Source organism: Marmota monax, unplaced genomic scaffold, assembly GCF_021218885.2.
Source record: "Marmota monax isolate L192 unplaced genomic scaffold, Marmota_monax_Labrador192_F-V1.1 WCK01_AAM20220418_F8-fsc00008, whole genome shotgun sequence".
Lineage (NCBI taxonomy): Eukaryota > Metazoa > Chordata > Mammalia > Rodentia > Sciuridae > Marmota > Marmota monax.
In genome coordinates, this window is record NW_026694432.1 from 28,446,346 (window position 1) to 28,469,631 (window position 23,286).

At 41.8% G+C, this 23,286-nt stretch overlaps 1 protein-coding gene and 1 non-coding gene across 2 annotated transcripts in view; one reads left to right on the plus strand and one right to left on the minus strand.

Annotated features, from left to right (window-relative positions):
• The window catches only part of Spen (spen family transcriptional repressor), an 81,339-nt gene extending 59,627 nt beyond the window's left edge, over positions 1-21,712 (minus strand). The window contains exons 1-2 of the mRNA XM_046469053.1: positions 21,522-21,712; positions 899-1,219 (exon numbers count right to left, since the gene is read on the minus strand). Of these exons, the coding sequence (XP_046325009.1) occupies positions 899-1,219; positions 21,522-21,604 (404 nt within the window). The 5' untranslated portion in view covers positions 21,605-21,712. The remainder of the gene's footprint in view (positions 1-898; positions 1,220-21,521) is intronic.
• On the plus strand, positions 2,459-2,531 carry Trnaa-agc (transfer RNA alanine (anticodon AGC)). The gene has a single exon. It is a non-coding gene; the product is annotated as a tRNA-Ala (tRNA).
• Positions 21,713-23,286: the final 1,574 nt, after the last annotated feature.

Consider the following 23,286-nt stretch of genomic DNA (forward strand, 5'->3'; position numbering starts at 1 on the left):
AACGAATAAAGAAGACACAGTTGCTCGCCAATTGTTCCCTTTTGTAGTCATCCAGCCCAGTCAATTTTGATTGCTGTATCCACAACTGATCGCCACCAAGTGTTCAAAGCTAAAGTATCTTTAATTGGACAGCAACTTGCTTAAGAAATGAGAGTAATCCTCTTCCCCTGGGCTAACAGATCTTGAGAACATGACATCCCATACATTCCAGTAATTAGAAAAGAATGGCTATATTCCAGGACTTATGAATGTCCTCAATTTTCCCCCATTCCATCAAGGAGTATAATTCCAAAACAGAAATTGTGTAGATCCAAAATGGACAACTCAAGCTTTGCCTTCACTCTTCCTCATCCAGTACACATTTCCATGTCAAAGTATTGTTGTAGCATCCAAATGGTTGAATCATTATGGTCTGCTAGATCTTTTGTGACAATCCAATTTGTTTGTACACTTTATGTAGTGCAAACCAAGAAGCAGATATCAACTTCTAAAAGAATCTGTAGGCTTTAATATTCCAGAAATATTCCAAATAGCATGACCATAAAACCAAACAGCTCCATCAGGTGGAAAGATATATCCAAGGAAGGCCTTAATATTATCCAGAAGAAGAGATAATTGATTCTAGAAGACAGGTAACTCCAAAAAATGATGCTGCCACAGGAAATCTTCCACCACTTTATATCTCAGGAAGTAGGTATCCAATCCACTGCAGGAAATATCCTCTATGATTCCATAAGAAACCAGCCACTGGGATAGAAATCACTTCCGTTTCCAACCCAAAATAGGAAACATTGAGAATGCCCAAAATTTTAAATCCATCTGGGGCCCCTAAATATGAGTTTCTGTTTCTCACCACATCAAATACAAAATACCTGCCTACAGAAACCTTGGAACTTACCCATCAAGTCTCCGCTCATAACGTCCTTCTCGTGCATGAAGTGATGGTGGAGGGCCGTAAGCAGGCCCTCCACCACCTCCTCTGAACCCAGAAACCTCTCTACTACGAGATGCTATGGAAACTGTATCATCCAAACCCCGAGCAGCACTCGGAATGGTGCCTGGTTCATTATAATCCGTGCGTAGGTCTCTATCTCCCATTTTGTTGACAGAGTTGTGAGCTTTCTGTGCACTTTTGATGTCCACAAAATCCACAAAGGCAGCCACTCCTCCTTCAGATCCCCTCTTAGGGAGAATTTTGACACTTTCCACGCGGCCATATCTGGAGGGGAAAAAAAGTTAATGTTATTGTTGTGTATCAGTAATTTTCCAAGATGAGTTTTTAAAATGTTGTTTTTTATTCATAGACAATTTACATTAAGTATGAATGAGGATGGGACTTTTAAAATAGCTTCATTTACACTTATACTTCTCTCACTGGAATAGGTATTTGCACCCCATTATTACTCTTACTTCTTAAATATTCTCTAAACTACCTCAATCTTTCTAGTACACTTAGCAAAACTGAATAGCTCAGAAGCTTTTTGATACTTTTACACTCTGAAAAATTAGAATCAGCTTGGCACAGAGGTGCACACCTGTAATCCAAGAGACTCAGGAGGCTGAAGCAGGAGGATGGCAAGTTCAGAGTCAGACTTAGCAAAAAGCGTGGCGCTAAGTGACTCAGTGAGACCTTGTCTCTAAATAAAAAATACAAAATAGGGCTGGGGATGTGGCTAAGTGGTTAAGAGCCCCTGGGTTTAAGCGCCAATACAAAAAAAAAAAAAAAAAATCCCCCCTCCAGATATCAACTAAGACTCTAATAGTATCCACCAATGTTCACTGCAGCCACTATTCTTAAGAATGTGAAAACCCAATAACCATCAATGGATGAATGGAGAAACAAAATCTGGTATATACCTTGAACGGAACATTACATTAAGTCATAAAAAGGAAAGTAGTTCTACACATGCTACAACATGTATAAGCTTGAAAGCATTGATGCTAAGTGAAAAAGGCTAACGGAGTATGATTCCACTTATATAAGATTATCTTGAACAGTCAACTTCAGAGAGTCAGAAAATAGAAGAAAGGTTACCAGGAGATGGAAGACAAGAATGAGGAGTTACTACTCAAGGAGTACAATTTCTATATGGCATGATGTTCTGGAAATACGGGCTGGGGCTGTAGCTCAGTGGCAGAGCACTTGCCTAGCATGCATGAAGCTCTAGGTTCAATCCTCAGCGCTACATTACAAAAAGAAAAACAAAGGCATTCTGTCCATCTATAGCTACCAAAAAAAAAATTAATAAGAAAAAGTTCTGGAAATAGCGATGATAATTATACAACATTGTGGTGGTATTTAATGCCACTGAAATATACACTTAAAATGGTTAAAAGGTAGGAAATGAGACTTATCAAATTATATTATGCACATATACAAATCACAATAAATTCCACCATTATGTATAATTATGTATAATTGCACCAAAAAACATTTAAAAATTAAATGTAGGGGGCTGGGGATATAGCTCAGTTGGTAGAGTACTTGCCTAGCATGCACAAGGCCCTGGGTTCAATCCCCAGTACCATCAAAAAAATAAATAAAAAAAAATAAAAGTAGTTAAAATGATAATATTATATACCACTTACCCCCCCCCAATAGCAACCTATGGCCAAACCCAAATTCACATAGACTTTTTTCTTATCTTAAAAAAAAAAAAAAAGAAGCAATCAATCTCCCATCAAAATAAGTCAGCCACATACAAGGAAACAAACAATCATGCTTAAATTCTAAATAATAAAGCACTAAATGCAATTGTAAGAAAAACTAGGTATTCATGCAGATTTATGAATACGAAACAAAACAAGGCACATCTACTTCACAATGCTGGGCTCAACTGTTGTTTTTTTCGGGGATGGGAGTTATCAAGGATTGAACTCAGGGACACTCAACCACTGAGCCACATCCCCAGCCCTATTTTGTATTCATTTTTAGAGACAGGGTCTCACTGAGTTGCTTAGGGCCTCGCTAAATTGCTGGTGCTGGCTTTGAACTCGAAATCCTCCTGTCTCAGCCTCCCAAGCTGCTAGGATTACAGGTGTGCACCACAGTGCCCAGCAATTGTTATCATTTTTACATAAGAGAACACATTTTGGAAACAAAATACCAAACTTAACAAAAGAGAACTTAATTGGATATTGAAAACCTATGTCTATACTGGAGACTCTCAATTTTTAATTAAACAAATAAAAAGTCTGCTTAAATCTTTATATCCAAGAAAACACAGCCGGTAAATGTGATGTCCAATTTTGACTACTCTTTCCAAACAGTAGTTTCTTTTAGTATTCAAATATTTCTCAGCTATTCAAGATGAAACATTTACCTTTTGTGTAGTGTGTGTGGTACTGGTATAGAACCCAGGGTTTCAGGAATGCTGGGCAAGTGCTCTACCACTGAACTATACCTCCAGCCCCTACTGACATTTGTTAACTAAAAATGAGCAAGAACCAGGGGGCAGTGGTGCACATCTGTAATTCCAGTGACTCAAAAGACTAAGGCATGGATGGGGATGTGGCTCAAGCAGTAGCGTGCTCGCCTGGCATGCGTGCGGCCCAGGTTCGATCCTCAGCACCACATACAAAGATATTGTGTCCACCGAAAACTAAAAAAATAAATAAATATTAGAATTCTCTCTCTCTCTTTAAAAAAAAAAAAGACTAAGGCATGAGGATCAAACTTTTGAGGCAGCCTGGGCAACTTAGCAAAACGCTGTCTTAAAATAAAAAACTCAGGGGATATATATAGCTTGCACTCCTGGTTTTTCAAGCCCTAGGCAGAAGAGAGGAAGGGAGGGGGCGGTGAAGAAAACCTAAACTAAGGAGCTATGGGTATGTAGCTCAGTGGTAGAGTGCTTGCCTAGCATGTACAATGCTCTGGGTTCAATCCCCAGCATGGTGGGAGGAACACATAAACTTAGACTAAAATTAGTTTGTACTTGCTCAAAAATATTCACCATCAATATATTAAACTGATCAAAACACTGTATCAGGGCTGGGGTTGAGGGGAGTCAGTGACAGATGCTTGCTTAGCATTCGTGAGTCCCTAGCATTACCATCCATATACTTCAACCTATTCTGTACAGATATACCTTGGTATCCACAACCAAAACATCTCCCTACCCACCCCAAAGGCAGATACCAAATAGCAGCTCAAGTCTTTTACATAAAATGGTAATGTATATGCATATTGACATACATATATCTTCCCATATACTTTGTGGAGGTTGTTTGTTTGTTTTTTGAGATAGAGTCTCCCTATGTTGCTCAAACTGTCCCATAATTCCTGGGCACAAACAATCCTCCTATCTCACTTCCTGAAAAGATAGATATTCCCATATACTTTAAACCATCTCTCAAAATTACTTTTAAATGCCTAATTCAATGTTGCTGCTTTATAAATATGTGTTATACTGGGAGATGGGGCTGTAGCTCAGTGGTAGAGAATATGCTTACCACGAGTGAGGCCCTGGGTTGGAACCCCAGCACCACCATACCCCGAAAACCTTTCTCCCTCAAAAAAGTTGTTATATTGTTTAGGGAATAATGACAATGCATAAGGCATTCACAACAGAATCAATTTTTTTTCCAAATATTTTCAATGTGTGCATGATTGGCTAAGGAGGACCAACTGTATTCTTATATTCTTTCATTCCTGTAATTCCAGTGACTTGAAAGGATGAGGTAGGATGGCCAGATTCAAGGCCAGCCTCAGCAACTTAGCAAGACCCTGTCTCAAAATAATAAAGTTTTAAAAGAACTAGAAACAGCTCAGTAGGGCTGGGGTTGTGTCTCAATGGTAGAGCACTTGTCCAGTAAATGTCAGGCACTGGGTTTGATGGCCAGCACATTTAAAAAAGAAAAGAAACATATATCACTGGGTTCAATCCCTTTTACCACCCAATCCCCCCCACCCCCGCAAAAAAAAAAAAAAAACAGATGCTCTTGGCATTTGACATGTATTAGGAGCAAAACAAAGATCACTTAGCCTCACAGAATTTACTTACAATTTTCAATTTTCTGACAGTGAAAAAAAAGACTCTTCCTAGTCCAAAACTGTTTCCAAAAACTCCACAAGAAACTTACTCCAGGGGCTGGGGATGTGGCCCAAATGGTAGTGCGCTCGCCTAGCATGTGTGAGGCACTGGGTTCAATTCTCAGCACCACATAAAAATAAAATAAAGATATTGTGTCCACTTAAAACTAAAAAATATTAAAAAAAAGAAAAGAAACTTACTCCATTAATTCCAAAGCGTGATCTATTACACATCAATCATTAGCATACTAAAACCCAATTAATTTTCTTAATACCCCTTCTTTGCAGAAGGAACTGCATTCAACTTTGTCAGAGTTATCAACAAGAATACAAAGAGTGGGCTGGGGATGTGGCTCAAGTGGTAGCGCGCTCGCCTGGCGTGCGTGCGGCCCGGGTTCAATCCTCAGCACCACATACAAACAAAGATGTTGTGTCCGCCTAAAACTAAAATAAATAAATAAATATTTTTTTAAAAAAAAAAAAGAATACAAAGAGTAATTTTAATTCCAGCTTTTGCATCTGACCTACTAATAAGCAATAGCAATGAACTGCCACATACTTCATTTGCACACAACTCCTCCTACTAAAGAGATCAATCCTCCCTGAGTCATTCTTGAAACAAACAACAAAACTACACCCCACTGAGAAAACAACACATTCCAAGTTTGGTACTAAACTCCTCTATTTCCCAGTTAATTTCTAGAGTTCACATGTCAGGGGTTGGGGGATAAGCTCAATGGTAGAGCCCTTGCCTAGGAAGCACAAGATGCTGGCTGGGTTCAGTTCCAGCATGGGTGTGGGGATGTGGGATCAGACCTGAGCCTTTCATCATTGCCTACATTACTACTCTATTTCCAGGTAAAAAGATTCTGTCTTCCAAGGCTATCCCGGTTTCAAAATCCTACTATGAAAGGAAGAGTTATAGAATTGTGATGAGCAGAGTATAAGTCTCTTTGAAGATGCATGCAATTAACCTAGCCAACCACACACCTAAATCCAATTCAAGTTGAATGTCACCTCAGCCCTGGGTTCGATCCTCAGCACTGCATATAAGTAAATAAACTCCACTGACAACTAAAAATATTTTTATTTTTTTTTTTATTTTTTAGTTGTAGGTGGACACAATACCTTTATTTTATTTTTATGTGGTGCTGAGGATCGAACCCAGTGCCTCACGCATGCTAGGCGAGCTCTCTACCTCTGAGCCACAACCCCAGCCCTAAAAATATTTTTTAAAAATGCCAATTTCTTTGTGTACTATACACTTTTCTACCTTTTTATCCCATGATTATCAAATTGTTCATTATTAGAAAGCAAATAAGGTCTGGGGATGTGGCTAAGTGATAACGCGCTCGCCTGGCATGCATGGGGCGCTTCGATCCTCAGCATCACATAAAATAAAGATGTTGTGTCCACTGAAAATTGAAAAATAAATATTTTTAAAAATTCTTTCTCTCTTAAAAAAATATTAAAAAAAAAAAAAGAAAAGAAAGCAAATGATAGGGTCTGGAAGTGTAGTTCAGTGGTAGGTCTTACCTGGCATATGTAAGGCCCTGGGTTCCATTCCCAGCAACACCAAAAAAAAAAAGATAAAGGATCCAAGGGAGAAATGATGCATACCTGCAATCCCAATAACTATAATATAGGCTACACTGAAAGCTGAGGCAGGACAACTGCCAACCTGGGCAGTTTAGCAAGACCCTGGTCTCAAAAAAAAAAAAAAAAAAAAAAATGTTTAAAAGGGCTGGGCATGTAGCTCAGTGGGGTACCATGAAGGAGGCCTGGATTCAACCTTCAACACAGGGAAAAAAAAAAAAAGAACAACTCAAAATCACTTCTCATCCATTCATTCACTCATTTTGGTTCTGCTGTAGGGACTATATCCCTAGTTCTTTTTACTTTTTATTTTGAGACAGTGTCCCATTAAAACTGCCCAGGCAGGGCTTGGTGGTGCACACTTGTAATCCCAGGAGCTCAGGAGGCCAAGATAGGAAGTTGCCAAGTTCAAAGCCAGCCTTAGCAACTTAGTGAGGGCTCAGGTAACTCAGTGAGGACGTGTCTCTAAATTAACTTGAATTTTTAAAAGGCTGGGGATATGGTTCAGTGGTTAAGTGCCTCTGGGTTCATAGCTAGTTCAAACAAACAAACACTGCCCAACCTGGCCTGAAATTTACCATCTTTCTACCTCAGCCTCCCCAGTAGCTGGGATTATAAGTATGGGATTAAAAGAAAATATTGTTTCTCTTTTGAACTCAGATCATAAATGTATCCATTTTAACCAATCTATCTGGAATACTGCAGGAACATCAACACATGTATTACCTTTTTATAGCAAAAAGTATTTATGAAGGAGTTACTAATATATAAATCAACCACTTAGTTTTATACTTAGACCAAAAGACTGGTTTCCCCTCTGTGTCAGACATTTATTTATTTATTTATGCATTGCTGGAGACCAGGGCCTTTCTCATGCTAGACAAGCACTGTACCACTGAGCAACACCACCAACCCCACACCTTTACTTCCTACTTCACAGACTGGGATTGCTTCAAGTATGCAAAAAGGCAGACTTAATGTCTTTAAAAAAAAAAAAAAACAGGGCCTCCCTATGCTGCCCAGGCTGCCCCTAGCTTCATAAATAGCGGGACTATAGGCAATTGCCACCATACACCCAGCTTAAATAATGTAGCTTAGCCCCTGTTAATCCCAGGGGCTTAGGAGACTGAGGCAGGAGGATGACAAATTCAAAGCCAGCCTCAGCAACTTAGTGAGAACCTGTCTCTGAATAAAATACAAAAAAAGGGCTGTGGATGTGGCTCAGTACATAAGCCCCTCTGGGTTCAATCCCAGGTACCTAAATTAATAATAATAATGTATTTTGGGGGGCTGGGGATGTGGCTCAAGCGGTAGCGTGCTCGCCTGGCATGCGCGGGGCGCTGGGTTTGATCCTCAGCACACATAAAAATAAAGATGTTGTGTCCACCAAAAACTAAAAAATTAATATTAAAATAATAATAATAATGTATTTTAACATTAAATTAGAGCTGGGCACATTGTTTTTACACCATCACAGCTCAATTTTTTAAGTAAAAAAAATTATGATAAAATAAAGTTAGTTATTTTAACCATTTTTACATGTACAATTCTCAATCTTTTAAAGCTAACCAAAGCTATTATTTGTCATCAACATAATAGCTTTAGATATTAAAGCTACTTTATTAAAACTACTGATACACACTTCAACATACTAAATGTAGGTCTAACTCAGAATCATAGACTTAGATCACAAGACTCCTATTATTGGACATAACCAAATAAAGATAATGATATTTATAATGTCAATCAAAACAAATCAAAGTCAAAAGTAAAACTTGAAAGTTTTAACAATCATCTAGCAAGTCAAAGATTTCTTTTTCTGGGGCTGGGGTTGTGGTTCAGTGGTAGAGAGCTTGCAAGTGTGAGGCACTAGGTTCAACCCTCAGCACACCATAAAAAAAATAAAAATAAAAATTTACTGTGTTCATCTACGACTAAAACTACAAGACTAAAAATTTTTTTCTTTTTTCTTTCTGGTGCGTGCTCTACCACTGAACTGTTTACCCCCAGCCCTCTTAAATAAATTCAAATAGTCTGCATAACAGTAACAAATTAGTTAATGACTTTATGCTATCCAAAGACATGCACTGCACATAAACAGAAACCCACCGAATGGAAGAAAATATTTGCAAGTTATTTATCTAATTAGAAACTCTTACAACTCAATGATAAAAACAATCCAATTTTTTAAATGGGAAACAAATATAAACAGACATATTTCCAAAGATATACAATGAACAATAAACACATGAAAGATGATCCATATCGTCAACTCATAGGGAAAATAAAAATCAAAACCACAATGAGCCAGGCGAGGTGGCACATGCCTGTGATCCCAGTAACTTGGGAGGCAGAGACAGGAGGACTGCAACAGATCAGGCTTGGCAACTCAGTGAGACCCTGTCTCAAAATCGAAAGTCAAAAATAAAAAGGGTTAGGGATACAGCTCAGTGGTAGAGCACCTCTAGGTTCAATTCCCAGTATAGTAAGTGTACACACACACACACACACACACACACAGAGAGATATCACTTCATATCTACTAGGATGACTTAAAAAAAAAAAAAAAAGACAATATCAAGTGGAGACATCTAAACCATCATACAAGGAAGCCACTTTGGAAAAAACATGTCAGTTCCTCAAAATGTTAGACAAAGAGGCTGGAAATAAGTTCCGTAATAGAGCTCTTTAAGTACTAGGATCTAAATTCATCCCCAGTACACCAAAAAATAAAGAAAGAATTAATGCATAAAACCAGCAATTCCACTCCTAGGTATATACTCAAAAGAACTTAAAACCTGATCACATTAAAATTACATACAGAAATGCTTGGGCTGGGGATGTGGCTCAAGTGGTAGCGCGCTCGCCTGGCATGCGTGCGGCCCGGGTTCGATCCTCAGCACCACATACAAACAAAGATGTTGTGTCCGCCAAAAACTAAAAAATAAATATTAAAAATTCTCTCTCTCTCTAAAAAAAAAAAAAGAAAGAAAGAAATGCTCACAGCAACTTCCTTAAAAGCCTTTTCCCTACTTCCAAAAAAGGGAAACAATTCGAATGCCCGTCAAGGTCCATTCATGTTTGTAGCGTGTATCAGAACCTCATTTCTAAAAGTAAATAATACTCATTTTACATATTTCTCATCACATATCTGATAAATATTCTATTTACTGTGTTGGTCTCGGACTAGCAGGTCACTGAGATCCTCCCACCTTCAGGAACTCAGGATCTTTAGCATAGGATACATGGTATTGCTTTACCATTGAGTTAGCCCCATATTACTTTTTAGTATGAGAAACTACTGGTTTTAATTAGAAAGGGTTAAAAAACTTTAAAACTGAGGATAAGCTTAATTCAACTAATAAAACTATATCCCATGTTTCTCTGAATTCAGAGTGAATGCCTAGATTCCTGTACATGAAAATCTGATATCTAGAACTCTTGGCAAAGGACACCTTTTTTCAGTAAAGCCCTAAATGATAAAATTCTTTGGAATTATTACTTCAGTGGGGGGGGGCATATTATTTATACACACATATACACTATTCTAAAGCAATCTAATAAAAAGCCATTTACTAAGTAAAATTAACTTTTTTTAAGAGAGAGAGATCGATCAAGAGAGAAGAGAGAGAGAGAATTTTTTTTTAATTTTTTTTTTTTTTTTTTTTTTTAGTTTTCGGCAGACACAACATCTCTGTTTGTATGTGGTGCTGAGGACCCAACCCGGGCCGCACGCATGCCAGGCGAGAGCGCTACCACTTGAGCCACATCCCCAGCCCAAATTAACTTTTTTAATATTTTTTAGGTGTAATGGACACAACACAAAACCTTTATTTTTATGTGGTGTTGAGGATCGAACCCGGGTCCTGCCCATGCTAGGCGAGCGCTCTACCGCTGAGCCACAATCCCAGCCCAGTAAAATTAACTTTTAACAAAAGGATAGTCTCAACTAATCTTTGAAAAGATCACCAAATTTTGTGTTTTGTTTGTATGACTGAATCCAGGGACACTCTACTACTGAACTACATCCCCAGGCCTTTTTATTTTTAGACAGGATCTTACTAAGTTACCCAAATTGGCCTAGAACTTGCCATCCTCCTACCTCAGCCACCCAAACAGCTGGGATTACAGGTGTGTACTACTGCAAACACTGCCCAATTTTGAAGAGAAAAACTCCAAATGTTCTGTGATCATATAAAATGCTCATGATCAACATTAAACACTTTTTAAATTAACAGCAGTAAACAAAAAAAAATTAATCAAGACAACAACATGCAAGGCAAGTTGATCAAAAAGGGGAAGGGTGAAAAAAATAAAAAAGTTCAAGTAGCAGAAGTCAAGACACTAAACAATAAATTAGCATAACTCTGCAGCAAGAGTCCCTAGTACAACTGCAAAGGACTCTTGGAAAGGGGCTTCCTACTTGCCTTGCCAGGACAATACTGACACTACAATTGATGAAAAAAATTAATCTCTATCCTTATTATTTATTTTAGTTAAATATTAATTTTTTTAAATTAAAAATTTAGGAATATGTCTAGTTTTCACTGAACTATTTATTTATTTATCCATATTTCATAACATATTGCTTGGATAGAAGACGACAAATATGTGATCGCACCTTTTTAAAATATATATAAATTCCATATTCTTTTCATATATATATCTCTTACACACACACACACACACACACACACACACTTGGAGGGAGAATACTGAGGATTGAACCCAAAGGTGTTTTACCACTGAGCTATATCCCCAGTCCTTTTTATTTTTTTGGACACGGGGCCTCACTAAATTGCTGAGGCTGCCCTTGAATTTATGCTTCTCCTGCCTTTAGCCTCCCCAGTCCCTGGGATTATAGGCATGCACCTCAACTTGCGGTTCACTAGAAATATTTTTCTAAAATTTTGAGCGACTACCTCTACTTCCAGTTAAAAAAATAAGGTTCTCTAAATATTTGGCTTTTTTCTATTCAACTCCAACATTTTTTATAAAAATAATAAATAAACTTGGACTAAATTAACTTCATCAAATTAAAACTAAGTTACTAGATTCTATGCTTGAAGATCTTATATTAACCTCTCCACTCAACATTTTTTTAATATTTATTTTTCAGTTTTAGGTGAACACAATATCTCCATTTTATTTTTATGTGGTGCTGAGAATCAAACCCAGTGCCTCATACATGCTAGGTAAGCACGCTACCACTTGAGCCACATCCCCAGCCCTCCACTCAACATCTTAACCTGCCTAGTTATAGCTCTCAAACAAAAAGCTTTCTCTAAAAACGATACGTTTTTTGAGGAATTTTCTCATAAAATTATTTTTTAGACAAATTTCAAATAAATTCAACATAAAGGCAATCAAAGGTCACAACCCTCAGACTCAAAGCTGTAATCAAAGTTCCTTTTTTGTACCTTCTTTTTTAGAAAGACAAAACAAAGTTATGCTGAAAAGGATTCATCTGTGACCAAAAAAAACAATTAAAAAACAACTCTGTTATTTCATAATAAGGTAGAAGAGATAAAAAGAGGTCTATAAGAACTAGTCCTTATATGCCTTTGATTAATGTAACAGAGCACATTTATCATTTTTTAAAATTAAGGGAAACCCAGGCAAAGTGGCACACACCTATAATCCCAAGAGATTCAGGGGGCCAAGACAGGAAGATGCCAAGTTCAAGGGCACATTGGGCAATTTAGCAAAAACCTGTCTCAAAATCAGTGGTACAGCAGTTGTGCAGCATGTGTGAAGCCCCAGGGTCAATTCCCAGTACTACAAAAAATAATAATAACAATAAAATAAATGTTATGCAACATCTGGCTTGTTTGTATCAATGAACATGTGTGTTCCTTTTAGAGTACTAAGGATTAAACCTGGGCCCTCCTGCACTATCCAGCATTTTTCTCTTTTTTTTTTTTTTGGTACTGGGGATTGAACTCCGGGCCCTAGGTTACTAAACCACATCCCCAGCCCTATTTTGTATCTTATTTAGAGAAAGGGTCTCACTGAGTTGCTTAGCACCTCCCTTTTGCAGAGTCTGGCTTTGAGGTGTTGGGATTTCAGGCCTGCACTTCTGCACCTGGCTCCTCAGCTCCTTCTTTAAATTTTATTTTTAGCCAGGGTCTTTTGAAATTGCTCAGGCAGGCCTGCAATTTGAGATCCTCCTGCCTCAGCCTCTTGAGTAGCTAAGATTGCAAGTGAGCTCCACCATGCACAGCTGGAACAGGGTATCTTAATTACTTAAGGAAGCCACAACAGTGAAGGTGGGAAAGGGAAAAAAAAAAAAAAAGATTCAGGTCAATAAAGTTTGGAAGAGGTAAGGTCAGGGCAAAATTTTAGTGAAATGCCACACCAAAGTGAGGGTTGACACCCAAATAAAGGGAAAAAATGACTTCTAATATTATTACTAAGAAATGAACTCTCTCTGAGCCTGGTGGCAGTGGCACAGCTGTAATCCTGGCAGCTGTAGAGTCTGAGACAGAAGACAGCAAATTCAAAGCCAGCCTCAGCAATTTAGCAAGGCCCTAAGCAACTTAATGAGGCCCTGTTTCAAAATAAAAAATAAGAAAGGGCTGGGTAATGTGCCTCAGTTGTTAAGCACCCCTGGGTTCAGTCCTCAGGACCAAAAAGGAAAAAAAGAAACTGTCTTTATCATTATCACCTCTCCCATGACTCACGTATGATAGAGCTCAGACTGATCCAGTGGTTGAGCTCACACTCCACAGAAAGTCAGTGATCTAAGTAAAATCAAACCTAAAATTTTAAGAATGAGGTGGTCCCAAATCTGCTTTAAAATGGCATCAGCAGCAAGTGCCATTTTGGCACTTTTGAATCCATCCACAAGTAGTCTCCTACAGAAAAAATAAGGGCAAAAACAGGCAAATCACTTTCAGTCCCACCTTCCTTTCCCTGCCTTGCCCAGCTGGTTTCCAAGAAAGAGAACAGTTATGTACAGGAGGCCCCGCAGAGGCAACAGAGGCAATGTCACCAGAGGTGAAGAAGAAAGGGAGACAGATTAAGTTGGGATATACTTACATAGAACATATAACTGAGCAAATAAGTATATCATGAATAATGGAAAGCAGGTTTCTTGTCTGAGAAGGAATTTACAAATATGAAATGGGAGGTTAGAAAAATATTCACGTAATGTAACATCTGTAAGCCCACAGTTTTAAAGTATGACACAGAGGCATGTTCATGTGTATATATACATGTACACCCAAAAAACACACTTCAGCTCTGCAGTAATGGCCAAACCAAAGCACCTAGATCTTGGTTTCTAAATAATTAAACTAAAAGGGGGCCAGGGCTCCTTGAAGAAATAAATGTCTGTTTCAGTGACAGAGAAAGTACAAAATAAGCCTTTGTTGTGCCAGAATTGAGTATCTGAAGAATGATGGAAACACAGTAGCTAGCTAACTTTTTATTTTTCTGGAAGGAATGGGGGCTATGACAGGGTCTCACTATGTTGCCCTGGCTGACCTGAAACTGAAACTCCTGAGTTCAAGAGATCATCCTGCTTCAGCCTTGCAAGAACCTGGGACTACAGGTGCATGCTCAACTACATTAGTAGCTAGTTTAAAGGCTCCCCTGCTGACTCAAAATTAGGATGTTATGGGCATCAAAACAAATAAGCAGGGCTGAGGACATAGCTCAGTTGGTAGAGTTCTTAGTTGGAGGATGGGGCAGGAGGACTGAAAGCTAGAGGCCAGCCTCAGCAACTAAGTAAGACCCTATCTCAAAATAAAATAAAAAGGACTATAGGTATGGCTCAGTGGTAGAGAGCCTCTAGGTTCAATCACCAGTACCACCAAAAAAGGGAAAGGAAAAAAAAGGAAAGAGTAACAAAGCAAATGTGACAAAATGTTAATAACTGGGGAATTTCAGAGAAGGAGATCTGGGAATTTTTTTGTTCTGTTCCTAAGCTATCTTTTTGAATTCTTTTTTCTTTTGAAATAATACAGGAAGAAGAAAAATAAATGAGGTCCTCATTCTGGTATATCAAATGTCCATCTTCTCACATCTAAGATTATCTTCTCATCCCAAGCCTCAGGGTGCTCTACTCCCCTCCTTTGCTTTGTTTTTCCTCATAGGTCATATACTGATGGTTGTGGGGCTGATTGATAGGTTCTTGGGATTCTGTACTATTTTGGTTCCCCTACTCCAGGTACTGTGGATTGAACCCAGGGGTACTTTACCCCTGAGCCACACCCCCAACCCTTTTTATTTTGAGTCTTGCTAAGTTGTTTTACTGTTTGGTCTATTTCTCTATATGTTCAAAATTCTCCAAATCAGAATTTTTTTTAATATATCTGAAATAAAAACTGGTGATACCATAATCTACATACACACTTTTTATTCCTGCATCAAATAAAAGAATATAGCAGCATATATCATGTTATTATAATTTTTCCAAGTCATGATGAGGATGAATAACGATGCATGGGGTGTAGTGGTGCATGCCTATAATCAACTACCATGTTGGTTGCCTGAGAAGGGATTTACAAACATGAAAATGGAGAGGTTAGAAAAATCCTAATGAAGTTGGAGTAATGTCTAGTATTAGCTACACAGGTGAAGAAACAGTGTTTTCCCATCTGAATTTTCCTACACATATTCCAAAATTATAAAGATTTGAGCAGTTTCTTATATAATAAAAATCCTTAAACATACTAGAGATACGTGAACCCACAGTTTTAAAATATATGACATCTATAAACCAACTACCATGTTGTTCCCCCGCCACACCACATATTAAGGAAATACTAAATGTCAATAAGACATAAATATGTATTTTCCCATTCATGTTTAGTGCTTCCTCCTGAATTCTTACCTAAGCAGTAACAGTCTTCACTAAAGATTCTAACATCCTTCTGATATAATAAAGTAATAATGTGTTCTTTTATCATCATTCTTTCAACCCAAAGAAACTTTTAAATAACCCTGAATGCAAAGGAGCATAATTTTAAAAAATGAATGGGTGAATCAAAAAATGCCTGCTACCTAACAATTTATTGATTTATAAATTACATAAATCAGTCTGGCACGATAACACACACCTGTAATCCTAGCTACTTGGGAGCCTGAGGCTGGAGGGTCAAGGCCTGCCTGGGCAAGTGAGCAAGACCCTGATTCAAAACAGAAAATAAGGGCTGGGGTTGTGGCTCGGTGGTAGAGTGCTTGCCTAGCACATGTGAGGCCCTGGGTTCGATCCTCAGCACCACGAAAAGATATTGTGTTCACCTACAACTAAAAAATAAATAAATATTTAAAAAAAAAATAAAAGGGGTTGGGGATGTAGCTCAGTGGCAAAGTACCCCTGGGTTCAATCCCCAGCACTGCAAAAATATATGAATAAGTAAATATTTAAAAAGAGATACAAATCACTAAGGGTATTTTTTTTAAATATAAAATGGACTTAAAATGTGTATATATGTTTTTAAATCAAAGGAATTAAATGAGGTCAATATAAAAAAATCACTTTGGGTCAAATAATTTTAAGAATCAAAGAAGCCATAAATGAATTATGTATAAAGAAGTATACATACTATATGTAAACATGGTAAGAACTTAAAGGTCAGTACAAGGTATAATTGGAGAAATTTCAGTTTGTCAATATTCTCAGCAACTAATATAAAGAAACAAAGACAGAGGCTGGGGATATAGTTCAGTTGGTAGAGTGCTTGCCTTGCATGCACAAGGCCCTGGATTCAATCCCCAGCAACACACACACACACACACACACACACACACCCCAAACTTGAAGTTGGAGTAGTATCTAGTATTAGCTACACAGGTGAAGAAACAGTGTTTTCCGTTTGAATTTTCCTACACATATTTCAAAACTATAAAGATTTGAGCAGTTTCTTATATAATAAAAATCCTTGAACATACTAGAGTTCTATTCGTTTCTATACTCAAAATTATATCCTAAGCAATTAAATCCAAAGAGTCGCTAAATTTAAGTTAGGATTTTATACAGTTATTCCACTGTAGTTTTTTTAAGATGCGTTATTTTCAACTTGGCAGACAAGGACCCATGCATGGGGACAATCTGAATATTGGAATGTTTTATACCAAGAACATCTCTTCACTGCAAAGCATATTTCCACACACTAAAAACCAGCTAGATATCACTCATAAATTACATGGCTTCTAATAAAATAATTAACATTTGGTTTCCACATTTTTAAAATGTAAGCAACAATGCTGGGGATACAGTTTAGGAACAGAGCCCTTGCTTAGTATACTCATAGTCCCAGGTTCCATACCTATCACTGCCAAAAAAGAAAGTTAAAAAACAACCCTTCTAACTAAGGGGAAAATGACTTGAAAGAACATTTAGAAAAGCCTTCACTCACATCACTACTATGTTTATACTTCTGTGTAAATTTTCCCAAAACATTAGTGTTCATGGAACTTAAAATGTTTCATAAATCAAGTCTGAAATATTTCGTAAACATACCAAACAACACAATCCCAAGTAACCAAGAATTTACAACAAAGGTGTCTGGAAATGTTACCTGCTACACAAATTGAATGCCATCACTCTTCCTTGCAATGAGGCCTAAACTGTCTTCCAATGTCACTTTTTTTTTTTCCTTCTTTATACTGGGAATTGAATCCAGAGGTCCTTTATCACTGAGCTACATGCCCATCCATGTTTATTTATTTATTTATTTTCTTAATTTTGAGACAGGGTTTGCTAAGTTGCTTGGGACCTTGCTGAACTGCTGAGATTGGCCTTGAAATTGGGATACTCCTGCCTCAGCCTCCTGAGTGGTGATTAACTCCCAGCATAACTGATTATTTTTGTGTTATTTTTAAAATATGCAAAAGTCTATCATGAAAATAGATATTCAAAATTATAATATTCAAAATCAGAGGTCATCTCATAGAAACCATCTGTCTTGAATGCAGCAATGATGTAGGCTATGATAAGTAAAATTTGTTTAAGTCTAAAAATATCTCTTGCTATAAAGGACAAGGAAACTCTTCCTTATTATTTTATATGTGTCCAAGAAGTAAAGGTATTTGAACATATGTAACATTTATTCCAACTATTTAAACTCGGGAAAAATCATTGTGATAAAACTCCTTTTTTCCCCTCTTAGAAGTACTGGGGATTGATTCCAGGGATGCTCTACTACTGAGCTAAGTCCCTACTCGCCCCACCCTGCAATTTTTTAAGTCAGGATCTGGCTAAATTGTCCAGCCTCAGACTTCTGATCCTCCTGCCTCAGCCTCTGGAGTTGCTGGGATTACAGGCATATACTACAGTACCCAGCCTGATAAAACATTTAAATTGCCAAAAATAAAGCATATTTAAATGGGTCTAATTCTTGACAAATTTTCAAGAATGAAGATTTATCTCACCCAATCTTAGAGTAACATTTAACTTATGACTAAAACAAGCCGGTGGGAGGTGAATGGAAAGAACCTAATCTGAAAATAAGGCATAATTTTTAACAAAATCTTTCAAGGGTTCTATTCATTCCTTCTTTCTAATTCAAGGCTGGCCTTTGCACACACCTCTCTCTTACAACTAAAAGACAGCAACCAATTGTTGTGTAATTCCTCCCTTCCCCCTTCAACCCAGCCAACATACAAAGGAAAGGACTTTCTCCATTGTGCCCCTGTAATGAATCTTTGTTAACTAAAACCCTATTCAAAAATAGTCCTTAATTTTTTTTTAATTCAGCATATGGAAAGCTATAAAGAGAATGAACACAATAGATTTATTATTACGAAGGTAAAGCCAAATTTTGAAAATTGCTCTTATGTTCTAAGGGTTTGGTCTTTCTTTGGCACAGAGGGAAAAAAGCCAAATCGGCATCCTTCCCTCAATCTATTGTCCACCAAAAACACTCATCAAAATATAAATTGGAAAAAGAAAATATGACTCGATATCCCCCCACCCCACCCCCAAATGTGTCTAAACTGTCCTGCCTCCAGAGCTGTCTGGTTTAGTTCTTTTTTTAATCCAAATACTTTTTAATCCAAATACAAAAGCCTAGTCACTGTTAAGAGAACATTCATCTTGAAAACGTTTTATATAATGTATTCCCAGTGTACACCTCTTAATCCTGTAAAACAGTTATTAGTTAATGTTGCAATCAGCTAGGGAAAAGGGCAGAAGCAGGCACTTAGGCGTCAGGTTTGTGTTTTTTTGTTTTTTGTTTTTTCCTTTCTTTTTTTTCCTTCCATGGGGGGCGTTGTTTTGTTTTTGCGGTACTGGGAACCGAACCCAGAACCTCACACACGCTAGGCAAGTGCTTTACTACTGAGCTATTACCCCAAGCTTTAGTTTTGACATGGGTATTGCATGGTTTTTCTCATTCTGATGTCTACTGGACTCCAGAGGTGAATATCATTAAATTTTCTTGTAGAGCCATCACTCTGGTATAACTACCTTTCATCCCTTTTATTTAAAATTATTCAGATTTCGTTTTCCCTCCCGTAGCAGTCACACATTTTACAAAACATATTCTACAAAAGGAATAAAAGGCTGGTTGGTCCGTTTAGCTCCACAGCAGGATCATGGAGAACACTTCTCGTAGGCGCAGAAAGATAAACAAGAAACCAGAAATAGAGATTACCTGTTTTGGGGGCGGGAGGTATGAGAACCGGGAATTCCCGGGTCAAGGGTGAAGGGGAGATTTGTCTCCTATGTACCTTTTTATACTCGCTGAAACCATTAAAAAGTACTGCCTATTCAAATGAGATAAATTCATTTAAAATTTCTAAAAATCGCCTTTAAAATAAAGGAGTTTCAAAGACACAGTCTGCTTAATTTTAAAATAAAACCTGCTTCTGTCAGTAGCATCTGTTTTGGTGCACAATGGGCAGACCTTCCTCTCCAACGCAGCGGTGAGCACTGAACACGGCCAAGCTCTTGGAGGCAGCCCCGCCGCCTCCCTCTGTGCATTCTGCGCTCTGCTCTGCCGATTCCCACATAAAGTGGGTCCTGGCCGCCATTTTAGAAAGTCATTCATACGAGCCGGACCGCAGCGCCATCCACTTAAAGCCCTTCCAGAACCGCTTGGGACCACTTCCTCGGTCCTCTCCCTACACCCTCTCATCTTGCAGAGGGGTCAAACTCCCCGCCAGAGGCATGCAATGTCTCTGAACTCTGCCTAATACGGAATGACCCGTCGGGCTCTTAACAGGAGCAGAACGAATGCTGCAATGCACGTGTCTGCACGTCGGTGCCTACGAATCTCCCGTGCAGAGACCACAGGGAAAGTCCACCCGGAGATTAAAGGGAGCCCTTCTCAGCGGTTTTCCACTCCCATAATCTGCACCTAAACGATTTTTCCACCAAAACACTGACGATAACGGAGGCGGGGGCGGGAAAGGGGTGGAGCAGCACAGGAAAGTTCCCATCTGCTACCTGCCTCAGCCCGCAGCCTCCGCTCATCCCAGGGCACGGAGGCGAGTTTCTCCTCCGACCTCCCCCTCGCCCGTCTCTCAGGCACCACGTAGTAAACACCGGGAGTCCCGGGGAGCGCGCACCTCCCCCAGGCCTGCCGGGGACGGCTCAGCAGGTTATGAATGGCCTCTGCGTGCCCGGTCCTTTTCACACGCGGACACGCGCACACGCGCGCCCCAGCGGCGATTTAATACCCCGGTAACAGTAACCGCCAACACAATCAATGATCCTCCATCTGAAAGAGGAGCTCCGCCGCCGCTGCTTCCATTTCCTTATCCAAGCGGCTCCGGAACGAGCGACGCAACCTATTTTTCCCATGGTGACTCACTAATAAGGACGCCCCACAATTTCCCTCTCTCGCTAGATAGTAAGAGGAATTGAATTAGGAGCGAACCAGACTCGGAGCCCCTCAGGGTCCTGAAGACCGGCAGAAACAGCAACCTCCTAGGACGGCCGCAGCTCTGCGGCGGTCCTCCTCAGAGTGCGCCCAGTCCCAGCACCTCGTCATTTTAAGTAGTAGTCCCCACCGCGGCCTCCCCCCAGTGACAGCACACATGCACTCCACAAAGAAAACAAGCGCCAAGCGCTACTGAAAAGTAAGGTGCACCAAGAGCAGCACCCAGTCCTACATTTCCAGACAAAACGTTCGGGAAGGTGGAAACCATTACATCTAACCCTGAAAGGCCGGCGCCTTTGAATCGCTAGATTGACGAATTCGGGGATGGGGACAGGACTACTCGAAAGGCCGCTGGGTCACAAGGCCGTGGCGGCGCGGGAGGTGCCCGCCTTGCCTTCTCGGCCGGCGCCCGGACGCTGGGTCCGCCACCCAAGCCCCGGCGGGCGGCCGGGAGCGGGGCGAGGGCGTCCCGAGGCGCCGCAGCCCAACTTCGGGCAGCCTCTGCGCCGAGCCCGCAAAACGCGAAACCACTTGCCCGCTCCGCTGGTTTCCAGGCGCAACCCTCCGCGAGGTCCCCAGGACTTCTCCCACCTGCGAGGCGCCCCGCGGTACCCACCGGGGCTTGGGTTTCCGCGCAGCCCTTCCTCTCCAAGCCGGACATCTCGAGCGCGAGGAGCGGGAGTTGCTGCGGGACACGGGGCGCCGCGGCGGTCGGGCGGCCTCGGGTTCCCGCCCGACCGCGGCCACTCGCAGCCCCGGAGCCGGGCGCAAGGACGCGACCCCGCGGGCGAGCTCGGCGACAGCGCCGCTCCTCCGCGGACGCGAGGGCACCCGGCCTGCTCCCCTCGGCGGGGAGGCGGCGGCCCGGCTCCCCGGAGGCCCGAGGCCCAACGCCGCGAAGGGGCCGAGCGGCCGGGGACAGCGCACGCTGCCCGCACCCGCCGCGGGTCTGGCCGGGGTCCTGCTCACCAGTTCCGCGCACGGGGAGGGGCCGGCAACGGGCCGGTCGGGCAGCGGCGCCCGAGGAGCGAGCGCGGCCGGGGCCTCGTGTCACTCACCGTTTGAAATGCTCGATGATCTTCTCCTCCCGCACGTTCTCCGGTAAGTTGCCCACCCAGAGGTGCCTGGTTTCCCGGACCATGCTGGGCGGCGTGCCGGCGACCGCGATGGCTGGCTCCCCCTCGCCGGCTTCGTACGAGGCCGTCAGCGCCGGGAGGCGGGCGCCGGGGCGGCGGCGGCGGCGGCTGCGGCGGTGGCGTCGGCAGCGGCGGCGGCTCCTCCGGCTCCCCCGGGTGCAGAGACCATCCCTCTCCCCCAGGTTCTGACTCTCGGGCCTCGCAGCTCCGCTCTGCAGCCACCACACACCCGAAGCCGACCCTCGCGCTCCGGAGGCGCATGCGCGCGGGCGGCGGCGGGCGGGGGGAGCGGGAGGAGGGGCGAGCGGGACCCGGGCGGCAGCGACTACGACGGAGCTGGCGCTGTGGCTGCCGGACGCTTCCCACCGGCGCGCGCGGCCCGCCTCCCGCCGCCTGGCCGCCGCCCCCTCGCCGCGGGTGCGCGCGCGTCCGCCCGCCCGCGGAGGCCGGGATGCCGAGTTCCTCACAGCCTGCGCGCAGGCGCGCGGCGCGGGGCGGGGAAGGGAGGGACGGCGCCGGGAGTCCTGCTCGCGCGCCGGGCCCCGGGACGCGGCGGGCTCAGTGCGGCCCCGGCGCCCTCCAGCACCGCGAGCAGACGGCCCCGGCGCCGGCCTGGGGAAGGAAAGGAGAGGACTCCGAGCAGAGGCGGCTGCGGAAAGCGGCCGCCAGCCCCTGCCGCTTCCGGGCGCTTGGTCCCCGCCTGCTTGGGAAAGTGGCTGGAATTAGGCCGCCCTTCCCACCGCTGGCTGCGCAGTGACGGCCTCGGAAACCCGGCCCTCGCGGAACCGGGCTGTAACCTAAGCCGCTGCGTAGACAGCACCTTGCGAAACCTTTGCAAGGCAGCCTTGCTACCACTGGGCGCGCAGGCAGTGGAGGCGGCGGAGTCTGAGCCTCCTCTCGGGAGGGTTTGCGGTCCTTTATCACCATAGAGGAGAGGATTGGACCTCCGGCATCGTTCGGGCTAGGGACTTTTGAAACCTGCAATTCGACTTTTATTTTAAAAAGACCGGGTTACAGAAACCTGCGGAACACCCACCAAGTTAAGGCAACTGTACTGCATACCGAAAAACCGAGTTCATTAGAACAGCAACAGAAGGATGGTGCTTCAGATAAAAGCCAAATTTTAGATATTTGGTCTCATTCATTGTTTCAAGTACTAGACGACTGCTGGTCACAGTGGCGCATGCCTGTAATACCAGTGAGTCAGGAGGCTGAGGCAGGAGGATGGCGAATTTGAGGCCAGCCTCAGCAATTTAGCGAGACCCTGTCTCAAAAAAAAAAAAAAAAAAAAAAGAAAGAAAGAGAGAAAGAAAAAGAAGGGCTGGGGATATAGCTCAGTTGGTAGAGTGCTTTCCTTACATGCCCAAGACCCTGGGTTCAATCCCCAGCACCACAAAAACAAGAAAGAAAGAAAAAAGAGTTGGGGTGTGGCTCAGTGGTAGAGGCCCCGGGTTCAATCCCCAGCAACAAAAAATAAATAAAAGTTTGAAAAATGCAAGCCGACTTATTTTCAAGCTCTGTAGTATTTTGAATTAGAAAATAGTCACTAAAACCAACTGCACCAGTGTCTGGAATCACTTGTGCATAATATTTTCTTTTGTTCCACAGAGGATAAAGCGCCAAATTCGTTTTGTTTTTATTTGCTTGTCTGTCATATAGCATAAATATTGTAATGAGTAACTCATAG